General features: G+C 43.2%; 1 protein-coding gene across 2 annotated transcripts in view; it reads right to left on the minus strand.

The window, feature by feature from the left end:
* The window catches only part of DPP6 (dipeptidyl peptidase like 6), a 491459-nt gene that overhangs the window by 422857 nt on the left and 49874 nt on the right, over positions 1–18728 (minus strand). The window contains exon 1 of one of the 2 annotated variants that reach the window (XM_083579472.1): positions 10747–11220. The exons of the other annotated variant lie outside the window; for it this stretch is intronic. Within the exon in view, the coding sequence (XP_083435598.1) occupies positions 10747–10797 (51 nt within the window). The 5' untranslated portion in view covers positions 10798–11220. Of the gene's footprint in view, positions 1–10746; positions 11221–18728 lie in introns of those variants that run through there. 2 annotated transcript variants of the gene reach the window in all.

The raw sequence follows: 18728 nt of genomic DNA on the forward strand, positions 1-18728 counted from the left end.
GATTAGCATTAGACTATTGTGTCTATAGTGCATTTTCTTCTTAAGTTACAGTTTCAGCTAACTAGAAATTCATGCAGTCTGATCCTATGAGCGACAGCCCAGCAATGCTCTCACAGTTAAGGTGCGAGATGGTCTGAACTCTTCTAAGGATGCAGAGGCGGCCATCAGTGATTCCCTCCTGTAATACAGCAACTGGGTTGTACAAGGACAACTACGTGGCACCAGCAAGGATTAGTCAGTCCACAATTCACCTCTCCATAGTTCCATCCTTATTTCGGACATCATGATATATCAATATATTGCAACGTTTAGTGGGTGATATGTTGCAATGCTGAAAACCAGATATCGCCCAGCCCTAGTGCATGCACATGGCTGAAAGAAGAAACAAGGGCTCATCCACACTTTCATTTGTCATGTGATCTCTTCTGCTTGTCATGTGATTTCCTGCCACAGGCCCAATAGGTGTTTTGTTTTGTTTTGTTTTGTTTGTTTGCCCCTCTACTTTCCCAAGGAAAACCCACTGTTTACTGCTGAATTGGAATGAACATCAATCTGCCAAAAAAAGCCCCAATCAATGTTTGTTCCAATACAGCAGTAACCGTTGGTTATTCCTGGGGGAAGTGGGACTACAGAAGAAAATCATGAGACAAATGGCAGTGTGGATGGCATATCCTGGCCACTTGGAAGGGACTCTTACTAACTAAAATGTGGGTGGCTGTTTATAGTCTTGCACTGAATTTTTTTCCCTAGTATATTTTGCAAACTTTCCAACATCTAGTCTTTGGCGTTTTTATTTTATTTTATTTTTTCTGAATTGTGAAGAATTATTTTTGCCAAACTTCCTGCAAAATGTTATTTTAACACCATGAGTATATGCAGTTCATTAAAAGAAACAGTTCTTCCATCCAAATACTTATTCTACCTACCAAATCCTCACAAAAATAATTTCCAGCCCCCAGAGCATATTATAAGAAGGCATTAGCAAAAGCATTTTTCATGCTCTCGTAATTAGGTTTTCATTGCTGGAGGAGGAGGAGGGAAAAGCAGTACAAACCCACTCACGGGATGTTGTGGTTGCTTTATCTCTTATAGGAAGCCTATTCAATAAACATGTAGTAAAGAAATAATGAAGTGCCATTTCAAAAAAAATCCCCTTCCATTTTCATGTGGGCATCAACCCTTCACCTAATTTCACCCAGATTTGAAGGGTGTTCCACATATTATTCTTAGATGCACACCAAATATGAAATCTTAAGGAATGACCACTGCGAGGAGCACAGAGAGGAGAAATTCCCTGGTGCATCTGCAGCAGCACAACCAGACGCCTTCATTTGCCCCAACTGCAACAACAACAACAAAATGTCTCTCCCGTATCAGTCTCTACAGCCACAGCAGGTGCTGCAACCAACCAACAGTTTGACTTCACCCCCAAAAGTCACACTCCTCCATTGTCTTCTGAAACAGATGGATGCCAATACTCCAAAAATATAAATCATGAATACAGAAAACAGGCATTGTGAGAGGGGCAATAGCCAAGCATACTCTATAGCAAAACTGGGTTTGTTGATGTGCTATTTGTAAAAAAACCCAAGGGGTATGTTCTGCATATTCTGGGGGCTACATACAGGTGGTGGGCAGGGCCAAAGGCAAAAATGGATGTGTCTCTTACCTTTGCACAGATATTTCTACACACACACACACAATTCCTCTTGCTTACTTGGATGTGGAGATGTATCAATCAATCAATCAATCAATTATTTTATTTGTATGCCACCTTTCCGAAGTTAAAACCATGCTTGAGGCGGCTTACAATATATAAAAAATTACATCATTACAAACATAACAAATGTAAACAACAACACTCAAGTAGGGTTCAGAGCAAGACCAGTGTGGGAAGGAGAGTTTGGCTTAAGGACCATTCCATGGGTTGGATAAAGATCCCTGGATGGCCACATTCAGTCCCTGAGCCTTAGGTTCCTCACCACAGTGCAATGTGACTGCCCTTCATTTTCTGCACCGATGCATTACCCAACTGAATATTGGAATCAAGTCAAAGGGGGGAGTATCCTCATTTCCACAGCCTGTGCAAACATATGTACAACTCAAAATGTGACAAATACCACAGTGGACAGGCCTCTTGTGCAGTTTTCGGATGTTATCGCCCACGTGTTCTTTTGCATAGCTGAAACAATTAGCGTAATTGCAAGGAACTGTTCTCATACGAGCTATTTGGGTGGAAAGAAAGTGGCCAATATGCTAAGCTCAAACCTACCTAATGTAACTCCATGGAACAGCCAAGCACGATGCAGAGTGCAAAAGGAGCAAAGCGGAAGCAATAAGAGATGTTACAAAAAGCAAGTGTACAGCTAGCAAATGTACAACCAGCAGAATCACAGTGTACAAGTATTTCCAAGAAGTCTTAACTAGTGAGATATATTGGGGGGGTGTCATATGAGAAATGCACCTCTCAGTCATCAAATGATCCCAAAAATATTTTTGCAATGATTGTATTCAGTTTATATCCAACATACGATGATTGTATCTAGTGTTTTCTAATGGTGTAAGGAATGCATACTGTCATGTCTGACTCAGTGCTATTTTTCTAGAAAAAGAGGTGTCAGAACTCACCACAAACACCTCTCTTGTTCTCTTACAATGGCAATGGCACCCACAATGAGAGGTGCTGGAACTGAGATCCTGTGAGTTCCGGTTGAAACAAAGCCCTGGCTTACTATATGACTTGTCTTAATTCTGGAATTTGTGGAGTCCTATTAAAGGTAACAGGGCACAGCTAATCGATTTTTTGGTGTTCTGTTGTAAGATTCCATGTGATTAGGAAATAGAATGGGATGGGGTAATGTTTCTTCATGCACAATGAAAGAAAAACCAGCCCCATATTTTCCCCGCTATTCAATCATCACTAGCCATTAAAGCCACAAGATAATGAATTCAAACATTTTATACAATCTTTGGAGAATAATGGAACTTAAAAAAATAGGCCATTATAAAGATTATTTATATGTTCTCACACGTCATAAACACAGAATCAACTACATTATTCAGTGTGTAATCTAGCTGGAATCTGAGCCCAGTATCAGCAATACAATCAAGATCTGAAGCAATCATTATGTAGTCACATAGCCTTTGCCATTAATCCCCGAGTCGCCTACAAAAAATGTTGCCTGCACCCAGAGGGCAACTCTGGTGCTGTTTTCTTGATACTGGAATCAAAACAGACAAACAACAACACATACATACATACATACATACATACATACATACATATATACAAAGACTTGCAAGGAAAAGAATGGAAATAATGACTTAACAAAATTCAGGATTTGGCAAAAAATAACATCTTATCTGAGAATGAGAATTATAAGTGAATATGTAAATCAGTTCTGGGTATCCTGGTTGCCCTTTATACAATAATGCTAAGAAAACAATTACCTCCCAAAAAAGAAAATTCAAGTAGGTTTTGAATTCAAGTAGATTGGAACCTAGTGGAAATTAGCATGGGGCTGTTAATCCAAGATAACCAATTATACAGCTAGAATTCCTATGCTACCATCACTAAGATATGGCTTGAATTGATCAGTTTGCATTACTTTTATCATAATGCAATGTTTATTTAAGTGCTGGCATCCTAAGCATCATATAAAAAATAAAATGATAGGACCTCGTGAAAAGGACTTACCGTAATATTTACATTAGATAAGGCAAGGTAGGAAGGAGGGGGAAAGGCTCCCAAATTAAGCTAAAAGAAGACTAATGACCCATCATATCCGTGCACAGCTCCCTTAAATTCTACAGGATTTCTGCCCATTTCATATTTATTTAGCAACTACAATAGGAGATGCAACCGTAAGTTGGACAGAAGCCCTAGAAAATGAGAACTCACAAGACTAGAATGCTGTCCCTATTTGCCCTTTACAGTTAACCGAAAGAGTAAGATTCAGGAACCAAAGAACCAGTACAGTTTCGTGTGTTACCAGAAGTAGGAGTGATGGAAAGCTACACCAAATTTTTTACTTGAAAGCACTGGGAATGAATGCACTCTCTGTAATAACTGCCATTCTACCAGCTCACAGTTTGGAGAGGTGCCTTTAACTGAAAGAGAGACAAGACATTAGGCTAAATTCTGACCTCAATTAAGTCTGTTTCACTTCAGTAAAAGTATTCCCTCTTTGTGTGCCAAATTCATAACTCATTACAAGTAGATACAACTGCATAAATTCCAGTGCAATTGTGCCTTTTTGGAAGTGTGGCTCATTGATTTGCAAAAATGTCAGAAAAGATAGTATTTGGTCACGTAGGGTTTATTGCCATCGTAATACTTATCTCACCGTGCAAATCGTAGCTGGCTCCTCCTTGTGTGCATGATGTGCAAGAGAATATGTATGCAAGTGGAGATGTCCATTGTAAACATGAAGGCCTTCCAGTTACCAAACACAAAAAACTGCCTACTAAAGGTGGCCTGAGAGGTAGTTAAGCCCCTAGTGAAAGCAGCTAGTAAGGGCACCAAGTGAGTAAAGCAAATATTGAATGAAATGGGTTTACTCCTGATGGAAGCAATTATTATACCCTACAACCCAACAGCTTTCCTGAATTAAATTTACCCACAGTCAATTCTGAACAACTCAGATTTAAGTTAAAGGAAGATGATCACATTGACAAAAAAGAGTATCTCAAATGCAAGAGCTGAACAGGGAGCATTTAAGTTATACCAAAAGGACCGTCTGAAGTGAAGGAACAACGGCAATAGTTTTAAATGGTATTGAAAGAATATGAAAATGAAGTAAGTGAGCAATTGTTCACGAGTTCTCCCGAGAATAGTAGTTATATGTTACAGTGATATTCAGCAAGAAATCAACTCAGGGAAGTTAGGAAACTGAACATTAACTCTCAGGGAAATCATCCTTACCTTAGGCAAGAGGTAGGCACAAGATGCTCTGCAGATGTTGCTGCACTACGGCTCCCAGTAATCATCTTGGGCCATGCTGGCTGGGGAGGATGAGAGCTGAAGCCCAGCAACATCTGGTGGGCATCATGTTGGGTACCTCTGGCAGTAGTGAAGCTTCAATGGAGACGATGGCATGGAAAACACCCCAGCCCAAAACTATAAGCCAGGGGTGGGGAGCCTCTGGCCCACCATATGTCGCTTGACTAAAACTCCCATCATCCCTCACCATTCACAATGCTGCCTGGGGCTGATGGGAGTTGGAGCCCAATGACATCAGGAGGGACATAGGTTCTGTGCCCCATTATATACAGGGAAAAACCCAAAATCCTCACACCCCGATAATTTCCCACAACATGAAGAATCCAAGTACAAGCTCCTCTTGTTCTTGATCACTCTGATTTAAACAAAGAAAACGTCAGTAATACTCTATATAAATGTATTCAGTGGCCATCTATTATTATTATTTTTACAAGTATTTGCTTCCTCATTGCTAACAATTCCATGGATTGAACTATGAGCATAACTATAGAGATAGGGAAGGAACCACCCCCTGATCTAGGAACTGAGGTTAGATGAAGGTAAGTACACAAGAGGAGCTGGCTGGATCAGACCAATGGCTCATCTGGTCCAGCATCCTGTTCTCGCAACAGCCAACCAGATGCCTGTAGGCAACACATAAGGAGGCGCCAAGCACAAGAGCACTCTCCACACCTACCCCTATGGTGTTTGGCAACTAGTATTCAGAAGCATTACTGCCTCTGAACATGGGGAAAGAGCATAGCCACTGTGGCTAGTGGCAGCTTTCTATCTGCCTCCCTGCATTTCTCAAAATCCACAGTTGCCAGACCCACTAAGAGTAAAGACGAAAACCGGCAAGTGTATTGTTAGCCCAGAAATGGAAGCAAGAATAAATTCTGATGAAAGAAGACTGGCAGATGAAAATAATGGACAATGCAGAATTGGACAAAATGACAGGAAGGATTTGAAACCTGCGGGAACAAAGATTTACAGAAGATTGGAAGAAGTATACCAACTATTTGAAGAGCAATTGTAATCAACAAATTACGCTAGTAGGATTACAAGAAGTTTTGTAGGGAGAAATATATGAAGTGCTACAAAGTAGATAAAGAATAGAGATATTGGTTATGAGTTTTAAATGTAACAGGGAAAATAAGAAATGTATACTAAGAGATTAGATTGGAAAATTTTTAGACTGGGCTGATGGAAGTCAAAATATTGAATAAGATGTAAAAAAAAAGAAAACAGTGACACTGGCCACTGTTGCCTAGCACAACCGATTAAAGGAAACACATATGTTTACTCGAGAGCAATCAAACACTTCTTAAATTTCACTACCCAAATCACTTCGGCATGTCTGTGATCTCTTGCTGTAGGGTGGAGTGAAGTTTCTGCATTTTTCCTTCTTTTAGGGTGAGTTTTTAATGCACATAATTCTCCCACCCAACAGTTGGGCTACGTACTCAAAACACATTTGCGTGTCATTGCACACATGAGGACAGTTGGATGTATGTCCTTCATGGGACGTTTTTAAAACTGAAGTTGAATGGCCATCTGGTCAGTGATTCTTTAGCATTGAAGGGGGTTGGACTAGATGGCCCTTGGGGTCCCTTCCAACCATACCATTCTATGGTTTTATTATTTCCAAGTTGCCCGTCTGTCTGTCTGTCTACACCAGTGGGCAGTGAATGGGCATAGACATCATACATATGGTTACATTTTCAAATTGAATAGAAAGTGTTTTGGCAGAAGGGGGAACATATCAAAACACAGTATTTCTCAAGGAACTGCAGGATATGTGTGGATTGTGTACATGGTTTCACAAACCAGTCGTGGGAGTGCACTGAATGCAGAATAAACAGGAGTATGTACACAGCCTTAGTCCCAAGTAGCACCAATGGCAGTTCAATCCTATAAACACACACAGAGAGAAGTAAGAGTCCATGTCTACTCAGGAGTAAGCTAGATTGAGTTCAATTAGATTTAGTCCCAGGCATGTGGTGTATCAGGTTGCAACCTGAGCTATGCAATAGAATAGTCTCTACCACAACACAGCAATTATGGAGCTATTTATGTTCTCCATTTGAAGCATATGCAAATTTATTTTAAAAAATAAGTGATTATATGGAAGCAAACCTATGCCACTTACCAAAGCATTCAACTGAAATAATGAACTGACATACTCAGAGTGCCTGGGAGCTTTGCCTCCTTCATGATATTCCCTCTGCTAGTTTGATGAATGAGGAATGCAATAGAGTAAAAATAGAAGCTTTTCCAGGCTGCACAATATGTGTGTGAAGGGGGAGGGGGAACCAAAAATAAATGCAACTTTTATCCGTGTGTCACAAGGTCTAGTTTTTACAAAAGCTGGTTTAATTAAAAAACTTAAGACATCAAAAAGGTGTAGGGGCACTGAAATATAGTTACAGGGTTTTCATAACAAGACAACAGGCTTCATTACAGAGTTTTCACAGGCTGTCTTTCACACATGAATGAAATAGTTCAATTTAACAAGAACCTTTCAATGAGAGAGAGAGATCAATAAATACTCAGCAAGTTGTCAGGAAACTTACAATCAAATTGCTCATAGGAATACCGCCCGAAAGCTGTTTGATTACTTTCCACAATCAAGCAGGTAGCAGTGTGTTTATGAACAAAAGACAGACACACACTTTAGAATTTGGAGGGACCCCACCCCCACCCCTGAGAAAAGCAGTTCATCACCTGCCACCAAACATTACACAGAGTAACTGGAGCATTGCTGATAGGCAAAATTACAGCAGAGATTTGGTCTATCAACTGTTTTCAAGATAAATGTACTATGACATATGTCTATAGGAAAAATCCTGAAAGGGCACAATAATTGTTGAGTGTGTTTTTGTTGTTGTTGTTGTTGTTGTTGTTATTTTAAAAAAGGAAGAAGAAAGTTTTGTTAAGTGGGCAACGGGAATGAGAAAAGTTCAGAATGGAGTAAACAGAAACACAGTGGCCCAGGGCATGTGTTGGATACCTTTGGCCTGCAGACCAAATGTGATGTCTCTCCCCAGGACTCACCTCTGGCAAGGTCTCCTTACTGGCTCTGTCTCAACCTCCTCAAGTGCCTTTCCCTAACTGGAACGTGGCCTTGAACATCCGCTGCTTCCCTGGATGCGGAGATTGCTTGTGCGTGCTTGGGGGGGGGGCATAGAAGTGTACAGCTTTGCCATGGCTGAAATTTAGGCTACTGTACAAAGTAAGAGACACATCTATTGCTCTGCCCACTTTGGGGTCTAGTGCCACTGGCATGTGTCCCCTTGAAGGTTGCCCAGCATTCAATGTGGCCCTTAGGCTGGAAAGAAAGGCTCTCTCCTCCTAGTCTAGCCACTTTGGAAATGTCAACATTAACAAAGAATAGATTCCATGGCAAAATGCCCTTTTCAAAATTAAACCAGCAGCACAGTACCTTGAAAACATCATTGAGCAGAGCTATTATGTCTATATGTTTTCCAACTGTCCATTAGTAGTGCTCAGATGCATTAGGACAGATGACACGTGTTGCTACAAACCAGATTACAGGTTGCAATGGCCGAACACCAACTCCCCTTACAACCAATACAATACTTACTAACGAAGACAAAGCTTAACAGACAAATCAGGGGTAATATTTAAAGCTAAGTGTCAGTACTCCAGACCTGTGACTCAACAATTTTGGCTGAACAGATCTCCACTAAAGTCGAGACATCTGCACGCACTCAGAACAGCCCCACAAGACTTCAGAACAGACAACTGTGGAATTAATGGAGTCTGTGGATCGCAGCCAGTTTTAGCACTGATTTCAATGAAAGAAATTGATCCGGTAGTGCTTACCTCTTGCTCTACAGCTATGTTCCTAGTTCATTCACTATGTGACCTAGAATTAAGTGTGTTGATCTGTTCCACTCTAGCACCTAGCAGAACTTATGGCAACTAACAGGAAAAGAGGAAACCCCTGCCAGAAATAATACAGATCAGTTTCTTCAGCAGGAGCAGGGAAACCTATTCCTTCCCTTTAAAGAGTTCATTAAAACATAATGAGCAATAGGTTTCTCTTTATTAATACTGCAACATTGTACATGCAAATCAGGCTAAGGCTGCAGCATAATCAGCTGGAAAGCATGTCAAGCAGGCTAGCTGTTCTTTTAGTCACAGCCAAGTCAAAAGAAGCTATAGTGACCTTTAGAGAGGGAAAGGGTAGGTGGGAGAAATCCTAAGCAGAAGAACCTCTGTTTCAAGCATTTTGCGAAGGATTGACAATAGAGATGGCAACAGTCATGTTTAATGCAATGTTCCATTTTGAAAACTGATTCCATAACTTCCTGTTCAGTCCCCTTCGTTGGATTCACAGGTCACATAGTACTGCACCTTCCTGCTGAAAGAAAGGGGGGTAGGCAGCGAGCACGATTGTGCTAGAAAGAGCATTTCCTTTCAACAACAAAAAGAAGAGGATCGTGAGTCACCAACAGGGGCTTCGGTGAAAGGACGCAAAGTACTTGAATTGCTGCATTTAAGTACCTCAGAAGAGACAGAGGCCGACCTCCAAGCACGCACGCACACCTTTCACTTAAGCATTAGCCATTTCCTAAGTAATGAGCGTGCAAGATAGTTTGCCGAAAAAAGCAGCTACTAACAGGTAATTTTTAAGTGTTTATATAAAAAGCATCAATAGTTATTTTTTATTAAGTTAAAAGAAGAAACATATCACCTATGAAGACATCACGTGCTACCAAACAAGCCAGACAGCCACAAGGGCACACACTCTCACAAAAATCCCATCAGCATACCCACAGCCAGTACAGCCCATAAAGCACACACACACACCCGCAACGAACCACTAAACAAACCAAACCCTCCCTTGATCGAAGGAGGGCAAAACAAACGCGTTTCCATCAGCGCCAAGATGGAATCCGGCGCTTCCCCAGGAGAACTCAGCAAATTTTATTGCTAAAAAAAAGTACCCGACCAAGAATAAATAGATGGGAGGGAGGGGGATTGGGGAGGGAGGGAGGAAGAATTGTTGCTTAAAATAAAGGCAGAAAACGGGAGGTGGGGAGGAAGACCCCACACACACTCCGGTGCTCAAGTTGTCAAAGTTGTCAACGAGGCGCTGCTGCTGATCTTGGTTTCAATTCCCCCAAAATTCAACACCTCCAGACATCTTGTAATCCCCGGGGAAGAGTTCAGCGCTGCCACCTGAGACCAGGCACTGAACCCTTCGCTTTGTACCTTCCGCCAAGTCCGAGTGAGAGAGAGGGAGGGTGGGAAAAAAACAGGAACAGCCAGAGCGCTTATCAAACTGGAAACAATAGACTGGGAGGAGGAGTAAGCAGGTGGGGGCGAGGAAGAAGCAAGATCTTTCAAATCCTGAGGTTCAAGTTCAACCTCCGCGCACTCTGCTTCTCCCATATTCCCCGTTACGATAGCTAGATAGAATATTTATATATTCCATCAATCTTGATATAAATATATAGAGAGAATGGGTTTCCAAGCCCACAATAGAAGCATCTACACAGACAAAGATCATCGCCATCCGGTTTGGGGGGGGGGGAATCCACCTTAGGCAGACCCATCTAGTATTTAAGGAGGTGGGCTCCAAATGCAAAAGGCGTGGGGGAGATCCTGTGGACTGCCCAGATCACGCTTCCCCTAAGAAGAGGCATTGCATATATATATAGTATCAAACAAACGCCGAGAAAAGACGCCCCGGAGTTACTGAGGCGCAGGCGGCGGCGGGAGTCGTCGTCACTTACCATCATGTTGCCTTGCATTTTAGCGGTTTTAATCATTGCTTTCTCCTTCATTTTGCCTTTGGATGGGGAGACGGTGCTGATGGAAAGCGCGTGCCTGCCAGTCTCCTTACAATACAGGCTTACTACTTAATAATCCATCGGCTTGGTCACTTTAGTCAGGAAGCTCGGCTTTTTACACTTGCGAGGAGATGTTTATTCGTGGGGAGGGGGGATGGAAACGGGAGCGGGGAGGAGGGAAAAGAGTTCTGATTTCCAACCCCTTCCCCCCCCTCATTTAAGCTCAACGCCCTTTTTTAAAAAAAAACAAAACCATTCACATGGGATTTTTTTTTGGTGGGGTTGTAGTGGTACCCGCCGTCCTCATCATTCTTCCGCTCTCCCCATTCCCCTTGCAACAAAGACTCCAGAAATATTTAAGGGGAAGAAAAAGAGGGAGATGCCCAGCTTTGAATCACGTCCTGCGAGAACTCTGAGTAAACATTGGCGGGGGGGGGGCGAGAAGGAGAGAGAGGAAGCTCGTCCCCTATCGCACACTCGCCGCCACATCACAAACACACACCGCTGTCGCGAGGAAGGAAAGCGTCGCTGTCGTGATAATATGGTGAGGCTTGCCTCGGTGCACGTGCTAAACGCTTTCTTCTCTTTCTCTCTCACAGACCACAGACACCGGCAGAAAGAAAAGAGAGCCGCTGCTTTTTATTTATTTTTTAATCAAGGTTAAGCAGATTTTCGGATGGAAAGAATAAAAAGGGTGATGTATGTATGGGTTTACTCTTCTCCAAACGCATTTCTATTTATGCATTTGCACCCTGAGGAGTGTCATGCCAGGGAAGAAGATACAAACCCCCTTTTTTCTGCACATGAAGCTGACACTAGGACACTAGGTGCAGGAGCGCCCCCCTCCATCGCGGTTTTCCTCCTCTGTCTTCCCTGGCCGCCCTGATCAGCCTGGGAGCGAACAGCCAGGAGCAAGCGGGGCCACGTCTGCTGCAAGCGAGGAGAGAGGGAAGGACTGGTATCAATAACGTTGTTGTTGCAGGTTACTATGGGACACCCGCTACGTTTCCATGGTTGCACTCGTTTGGGTCTGCATCTGAATCAGCTGCTGCTGTCCCCACCGCCCGGGAGGGAAAGAGGCGTGGCACTTTCCCCGCAGCACCCTTCCCGAGGTGCCCGTGGGCCGCCAGCCCTCCATACAAACTCCCCGGGTAAGATGCTTCTTCCAGATCCTCCTGAGCCACATCTTTGCTACGCTGCCTCTCCGCCCCACTTTGCTCTCCCGCAGCATCCCTGTCTGATTCCTCCCTTCATTCTATCAAGAATTAGTTCGGATCCCTTTGGAGCTGCTTGCCACGCCCACTTCCAGGATCCCTCTTTGTTGTTGCATTTCCGGGACACACACCTACACACACACACACACACACACACGGTGCTCACCGGCCTTTCCCAGCTGCTCCGGAGACACACCCTAAACCCTGTCTCTAGACCCACTTCACCTTTGCGCGCGCGCGCACACACACACACACACAAACACACACACAAGCTGCTGCTACAGCATGCACTGTTCAGTCTTCTCTCCCCATCTTCCCAGGATGCCCTGCTGCTTCTGTAATCCCTTCCATTCATCAATCACCACCATGGTCTTGCGGTCGCTCTTTGAGTTCTTCCACTCCCCCCCCCGCGCCGCCCCCAGCTAGGAAGTCATCGATAGGGCTGGAAAGCGCGCGTATCGCTTTGCTCCTGCCCTTATTCCTCCCCTGTCCACACTCTCTGAGCGTCCAGCCATTCAAAAGCGCGCTCTGTTCTCCTTAAAAACAAAGCGGGGTTCATTTGATAGTCTAGTCACGCCAATAGCTAGAAAATGCTGCGAGGAGAAGACGTTTCGACTGCAGTTTTCTTTTCCCCTTCAGGCGCCGCCAGGAAGTGGGAGGACACGCGACTTACAGCTCCCCTGTTGCAGCGCGCACGCACACAATTCACTTACCCTTGAAAGAGTATTTGGGTCCTTTAGCTGTTTGGCATGTAACTGAGCCAAGAAGGTAGGAAAACAAGCGGCTCATTTGCAAGAGATAATTGCGGGACCACACTTAGCCTCGCTGAGGAGGGCTTTAGTTTTATTTATTTTTAAAACTATATTCTCTGCTAGAAGCTTAGGGGAGAAAGGTTGGCCAAGAGTTTAAAATCATAACACACTTGGGAAGGTTTATGGTATTAATATTTTTTCACAAAAAAGCTTGCAAACTTGTCACCTAAATCAGAGATGGGAAACCCCTAGACTAGTCCTCAGTTGGACTCAAGTCCAGTCAAAACATGACTCCTATTCCCATCAGCCACAGCCAGCACAGCTAATGGTCATGCATGATGGGAGTTTTTATCAACAAGAGCTGAAGGGCCACAGGTCCCCCGGCCTAAAGCTAAGTTTTCAGTTAACCTTCCAGATGAAAAAAAACACCACCTGATCATCTTTAACAGTAAAACCACTTCCCAACCGTCACAAAATCTTGAGCAGCTGCAATCAAGTGGTCCTACTGAAATCAGAAAATTGGGGGGGGGGGTTGAATCAACAGAGTAACCAAAGTGCATTTTTGACCCAAATCTGTGTGCATAAAACCACAGCAAATGGTCTGCCCTTCTGATGTGATAAAACATATGAACTTATCACTTAGAAGATTAATGCTCTCTCTTTTTCACTCCCTTATTAGAGCTAGCAATGTCACGAGAGTCACAAATATACATTGGCTTAAGAGCCTTGTAGACCAACTCCCTCCAAGAAGAGCCAAACTCAGATAAACTTTGTTGAAACCAATCAACGTGAAACTACAGTAATTTTGATTCAGTGTCTTCTTTTGAAAGTGGAAGAGAGTTTTTCTTCTTCTCTCACAATTCCCCAGTGGAGTCATCCAATGAAGTTTTTGGTGGACCATTCAGGAAGCACTTCTTCACACAGCACATGGTTAAATTATGGAATTCAGTACCAAAATATGTGGTGGTGGCCACTTTGTTGTTGTTGTTTAGTCGTTTAGTCATGTCCGACTCTTCGTGACCCCATGGACCAGAGCACGCCAGGCACTCCTGTCTTCCACTGCCTCCCGCAGTTTGGTCAGACTCATGTTTGTAGCTTCGAGAACACTGTCCAACCATCTCGTCCTCTGTCGTCCCCTTCTCCTTGTGCCTTCAATCTTTCCCAACATCAGGATCTTTTCCAGGGAGTCTTCTCTTCTCATGAGGTGGCCAAAGTATTGGAGCCTCAGCTTAAGGATCTGTCCTTCCAGTGAGCACTCAGGGCTGATTTCCTTCAGAATGGATACGTTTGATCTTCTTGCAGTCCCTGGACTCTCAAGAGTCTCCTCCAGCACCATAATTCAAAAGCATCAATTCTTCTGCGATCAGCCTTCTTTATGTTCCAGCTCTCACTTCCATACATCACTACTGGGAAAACCATGGCTTTAACTATACGAACCTTTGTTGGCAAGGTGATGTCTCTGCTTTTTAAGATACTGTCTAGGTTTGCCATCGCCTTTCTCCCAAGGAGCAGGCTTCTTTTAATTTCGTGACTGCTGTCACCATCTGCAGTGATCATGGAGCCCAAGAAGGTAAAATCTCTCACTGCCTCCATTTCTTCCCCTTCTATTTGCCAGGAGGTGATGGGACCAGTGGCCAAGATCTTCGTTTTTTTGATGTTGAGCTTCAGACCATATTTTGCGCTCTCCTCTTTCACCCTCATTAAAAGGTTCTTTAATTCTTCTTCACTTTCTGCCATCAAGGTTGTGTCATCTGCATATCTGAGGTTGTTGATATTTCTTCCGGCGATCTTATTTCCGGCTTGGGATTCATCCAGCCCAGCCTTTCGCATGATGAATTCTGCATATAAGTTAAATAAGCAGGGAGACAATATACAGCCTTGCCGTACTCCTTTCCCAATTTTGAACCAATCAGTTGTTCCATATCCAGTTCTAACTGTAGCTTCTTGTCCCACATAGAGATTTCTCAGGAGACAGATGAGGTGATCAGGCACTCCCATTTCTTTAAGAACTAGCCATAGTTTGCTGTGATCGACACAGTCAAAGGCTTTTGCATAGTCAATGAAGCAGAAGTAGATGTCTTTCTGGAACTCTCTAGCTTTCTCCATAATCCAGCGCATGTTTGCAATTTGGTCTCTGGTTCCTCTGCCCCTTCGAAATCCAGCTTGCACTTCTGGGAGTTCTCGGTCCACATACTGCTTAAGCCTGCCTTGTGGAATTTTAAGCATAACCTTGTTAGCATGTGAAATGAGTGCAATTGTGCGGTAGTTGGAGCATTCTTTGGCACTGCCCTTCTTTGGGATTGGGATGTAGACTGATCTTCTCCAATCCTCTGGCCACTGCTGAGTTTTCCAAATTTGCTGGCATATTGAGTGTAGCACCTTAACAGCATCATCTTTTAAAATTTTAAATAGTTCAGCTGGAATATCATCACCTCCACTGGCCTTGTTATTAGCAGTGCTTTCTAAGGCCCATTTGACTTCACTCTCCAGGATGTCTGGCTCAAGGTCAGCAACCACACTACCTGGGGTGTACGAGCCATCCATATCTTTCTGGTATAATTCCTCTGTATATTCTTGCCACCTCTTCTTGATGTCTTCTGCTTCTGTTAGGTCCTTTCCAGTTTTGTCTTTTATTACGGTAATCTTTGTACGAAATGTTCCTTTCATATCTCCAATTTTCTTGAACAGATCTCTGGTTTTTCCCATTCTGTTGTTTTCCTCTATTTCTTTGCAATGCTCGTTTAAGAAGGCCTTCTTGTCTCTCCTTGCTATTTTTTGGAAATCTGCATTCAATTTCCTGTATCTTTCACTATCTCCCTCGCATTTTGCTTGCCTTCTCTCCCCCACTATTTGTAAGGCCTCGTTGGACAGCCACTTTGCTTTCTTGCATTTCCTTTTCATTGGGATGGTTTTAGTTGCTGCCTCCTGTATAATGTTACGAGCCTCCATCCATAGTTCTTCAGGCACTCTGTCCACCAAATCTAAATCCTTAAACCTGTTCCTCACTTCCACTGTGTATTCATAAGGGATTTGACTTAGATTGTATCTTACCGGCCCAGTGGTTTTTCCTACTTCCTTCAGTTTAAGCTTGAATTTGGCTATAAGAAGCTGATGATCTGAGCCACAGTCAGCTCCAGGTCTTGTTTTTGCTGACTGTATAGAGCTTCTCCATCTTTGGCTGCAGAGAATATAATCAATCTGATTTTGATGCTGCCCATCTGGTGATGTCCGTGTGTAGAGTCGTCTCTTGTGTTGTTGGGAAAGAGTGTTTGTGATGACCAGCTTGTTCTCTTGGCAGAACTCTATTAGCCTTTGCCCTGCTTCATTTTGAACTCCAAGGCCGAACTTGCCAGTTGTTCCTTTTATCTCTTGACTCCCTACTTTAGCATTCCAATCCCCTATAATGAGAAGAACATCCTTCTTTGGTGTCATTTCTATAAGGTGTTGTAAGTCTTCATAGAATTGGTCAATTTCAGTTTCTTCAGCACCAGTGGTTGGTGCATAAACTTGGATTACTGTGATGCTAAAAGGTCTGCCTTGGATTCGTATCGAGATCATTCTATCATTTTTGAGATTGCATCCCAGTACAGCTTTTGCCACTCTTTTGTTGACTATGAGGACCACTCCATTTCTTTTACGGGATTCTTGCCCACAGTAGTAGATATGATGGTCATCCGAACTGAATTCGCCCATTCCCATCCATTTTAGTTCACTGATGCCCAGGATGTCAATATTTATTCTTTCCATCTCATTTTTGACCACATGCAACTTACCAAGGTTCATGGTTCTTACATTCCAGGTTCCTATGCAATATTTTTCTTTACAGCATTGGACTTTCCTTTCGCTTCCAGGCATATCCGCAACTGAGCGTCCTTTCGGCTTTGGCCCAGCCGCTTCATCAGCTCTGAATCTACTTGTACTTGTCCTCCGCTCTTCCTCAGTAGCATGTTGGACGCCTTCCGACCTGAGGGGCTCATCTTCCAGCGTCATAACTTTCATATGCCTGTTGTCTTTGGCCATGGAGTTTTCTTGGCAGGGATACTTGAGTGGCTTGCCGGTTCCTGCTCCAGGAGGTTCACATTTGGTCAAAACTCTCCACTATGACCTGTCCATCTTGGGTGGCCCTGCAAGGCATAGCTCATAGCTTCTCTGAGTTATTCAAGCCCCTTTGCCACAGCAAGGCAGTGATCCATGAAGGGGGGTGGCCACTAGGGCTGGGCAATATCTGGTTTTCAACATCACAGTATATCACCAGCTAAATATCACAACATCTTGATATATCACAATATATATCTGCAGTGGCAGAGGATCTTGCTGGGCCTCCCCACAGCAGCAGAGGGTCCTGCCATACCGCCTAATAATTAATAATAATATTTATACCCAGCCCATCTGGCTGGGTTTCCCCAGCCACTCTGGCAATAGAGGGTGTACCACACTTCCCTGCAGCAGCAGAGGGCTTTGACAAGGTGGAAGGCCTTAAAATGCAAGGGAAGTAGTAGTTTTAATAAAAAATATTAAATAAACTTCCATATATTATATTTAATATATTTTCAACTAATTTATGAGTAGTTTAAGTGATTTACAAGTCAAGTTGCATCTGCTTCCCCACTCAGAGGTCTAAGTGGAATCTATACATGCATAAGCCCCACTGAGTTCAACTAAACCTACTTTCCTGGGAGTAAGCCTCATAGAATTCAATAGGGCTTGCTTGTGAGTAGACACACATTTCCTTCCACTGCTTACCGAAAAACACCCTCACCGTCATACTCACATAGTACCTAACCTCCCATTTCAGCATAAGGCAGGCAGATAAATCTTCTCCCCTCCACCCCCACAGAAGGCCTCCCCCCAGAAGTCCCCATACCACCAATCTCTCCCTTTTTATCAAAGGGAGGGAGGGCAAGCAAGCAAACATACAAACATATAGTCTCCTTTAAATTTTTTAAAAAATCCTTCCTTTTTAATATGAAGGAAAGCTATTTAGGGGAAACCAACATAAACACCACATTGCTTCTTTGTCTAACCATGGAGATTCCTCCTGGATTGTTAGCAGGCCTTGCATCATTAGCTGAGCTCTTAAGTTAAAAGATACTGGTGAAGCTGAAAGAGTTTGCTGGTTTATGTGAGGACTTACTGTCATTTTTCATGGGTTAGAAGGGAGGAAGGAGAGAGCAAACAAAGCTGGAGACACCCCTCTGGGAAGCTGTTAAGTCTCCACCTTTTGTTCACAGGTATATTGCCTTGTTGAAACACTTATCACAATGTTCAATACTGTATTCAACGATGTGGCAATTTATTGCACAGCCCTAGCCTGGCCACCAACTTGGACTTGGGGATTAGGCAAAATCATGGAGAATATAGCTATGATGGATATGTTCTACCTCTAATACCAGTAGCTGGGAGTAAGAGACATGTAAGTCACTGTGAGCCCCTTGACAGAAAGGTGGGGGGAAATATAATGAAACAGCCAACAATGGGCACACAAGAGCAAACACAGCTACACACCATATAGTGAATGCGCCAACGTAAACACTACTGTAAGAAAGGTAGTCTCCTAGTAACCTCAAGCACATAAAACATTTTAGCAAATATGTATTCTTTTGCTCCCTGGATGTTTTTGCATACCACATGCTGTAGGTCTTCTACCTCTTCTCCCTACCTCACCCCCACCCTGGTTTATTTCTAATGGAGTCCTTGGTTGTATCTTATTTCACTTAATTTAATGTGGTTTTGGCACTGCAGTAGCAATTGCTATGATTAAAAAGAATTTTGTTCTAATCTCCAGGCTGCTGGCAAGTACTTGCTATCACTTTTAATCCCATCTATCTATCTAGATGTTTGTAATTGGGTTTAAGATTCTCTTTTCCGTTTGGGCCAAAGCATTCTCTCTCTACAAATGTCTCTTCTGCTTCTCACAACTGGATACTCTACCCATTGCATTCCACAACACAATGTCTGG

The sequence above is a fragment of the Podarcis filfolensis genome, assembly GCF_964270895.1.
Source record: "Podarcis filfolensis genome assembly, chromosome: 12".
Lineage (NCBI taxonomy): Eukaryota > Metazoa > Chordata > Lepidosauria > Squamata > Lacertidae > Podarcis > Podarcis filfolensis.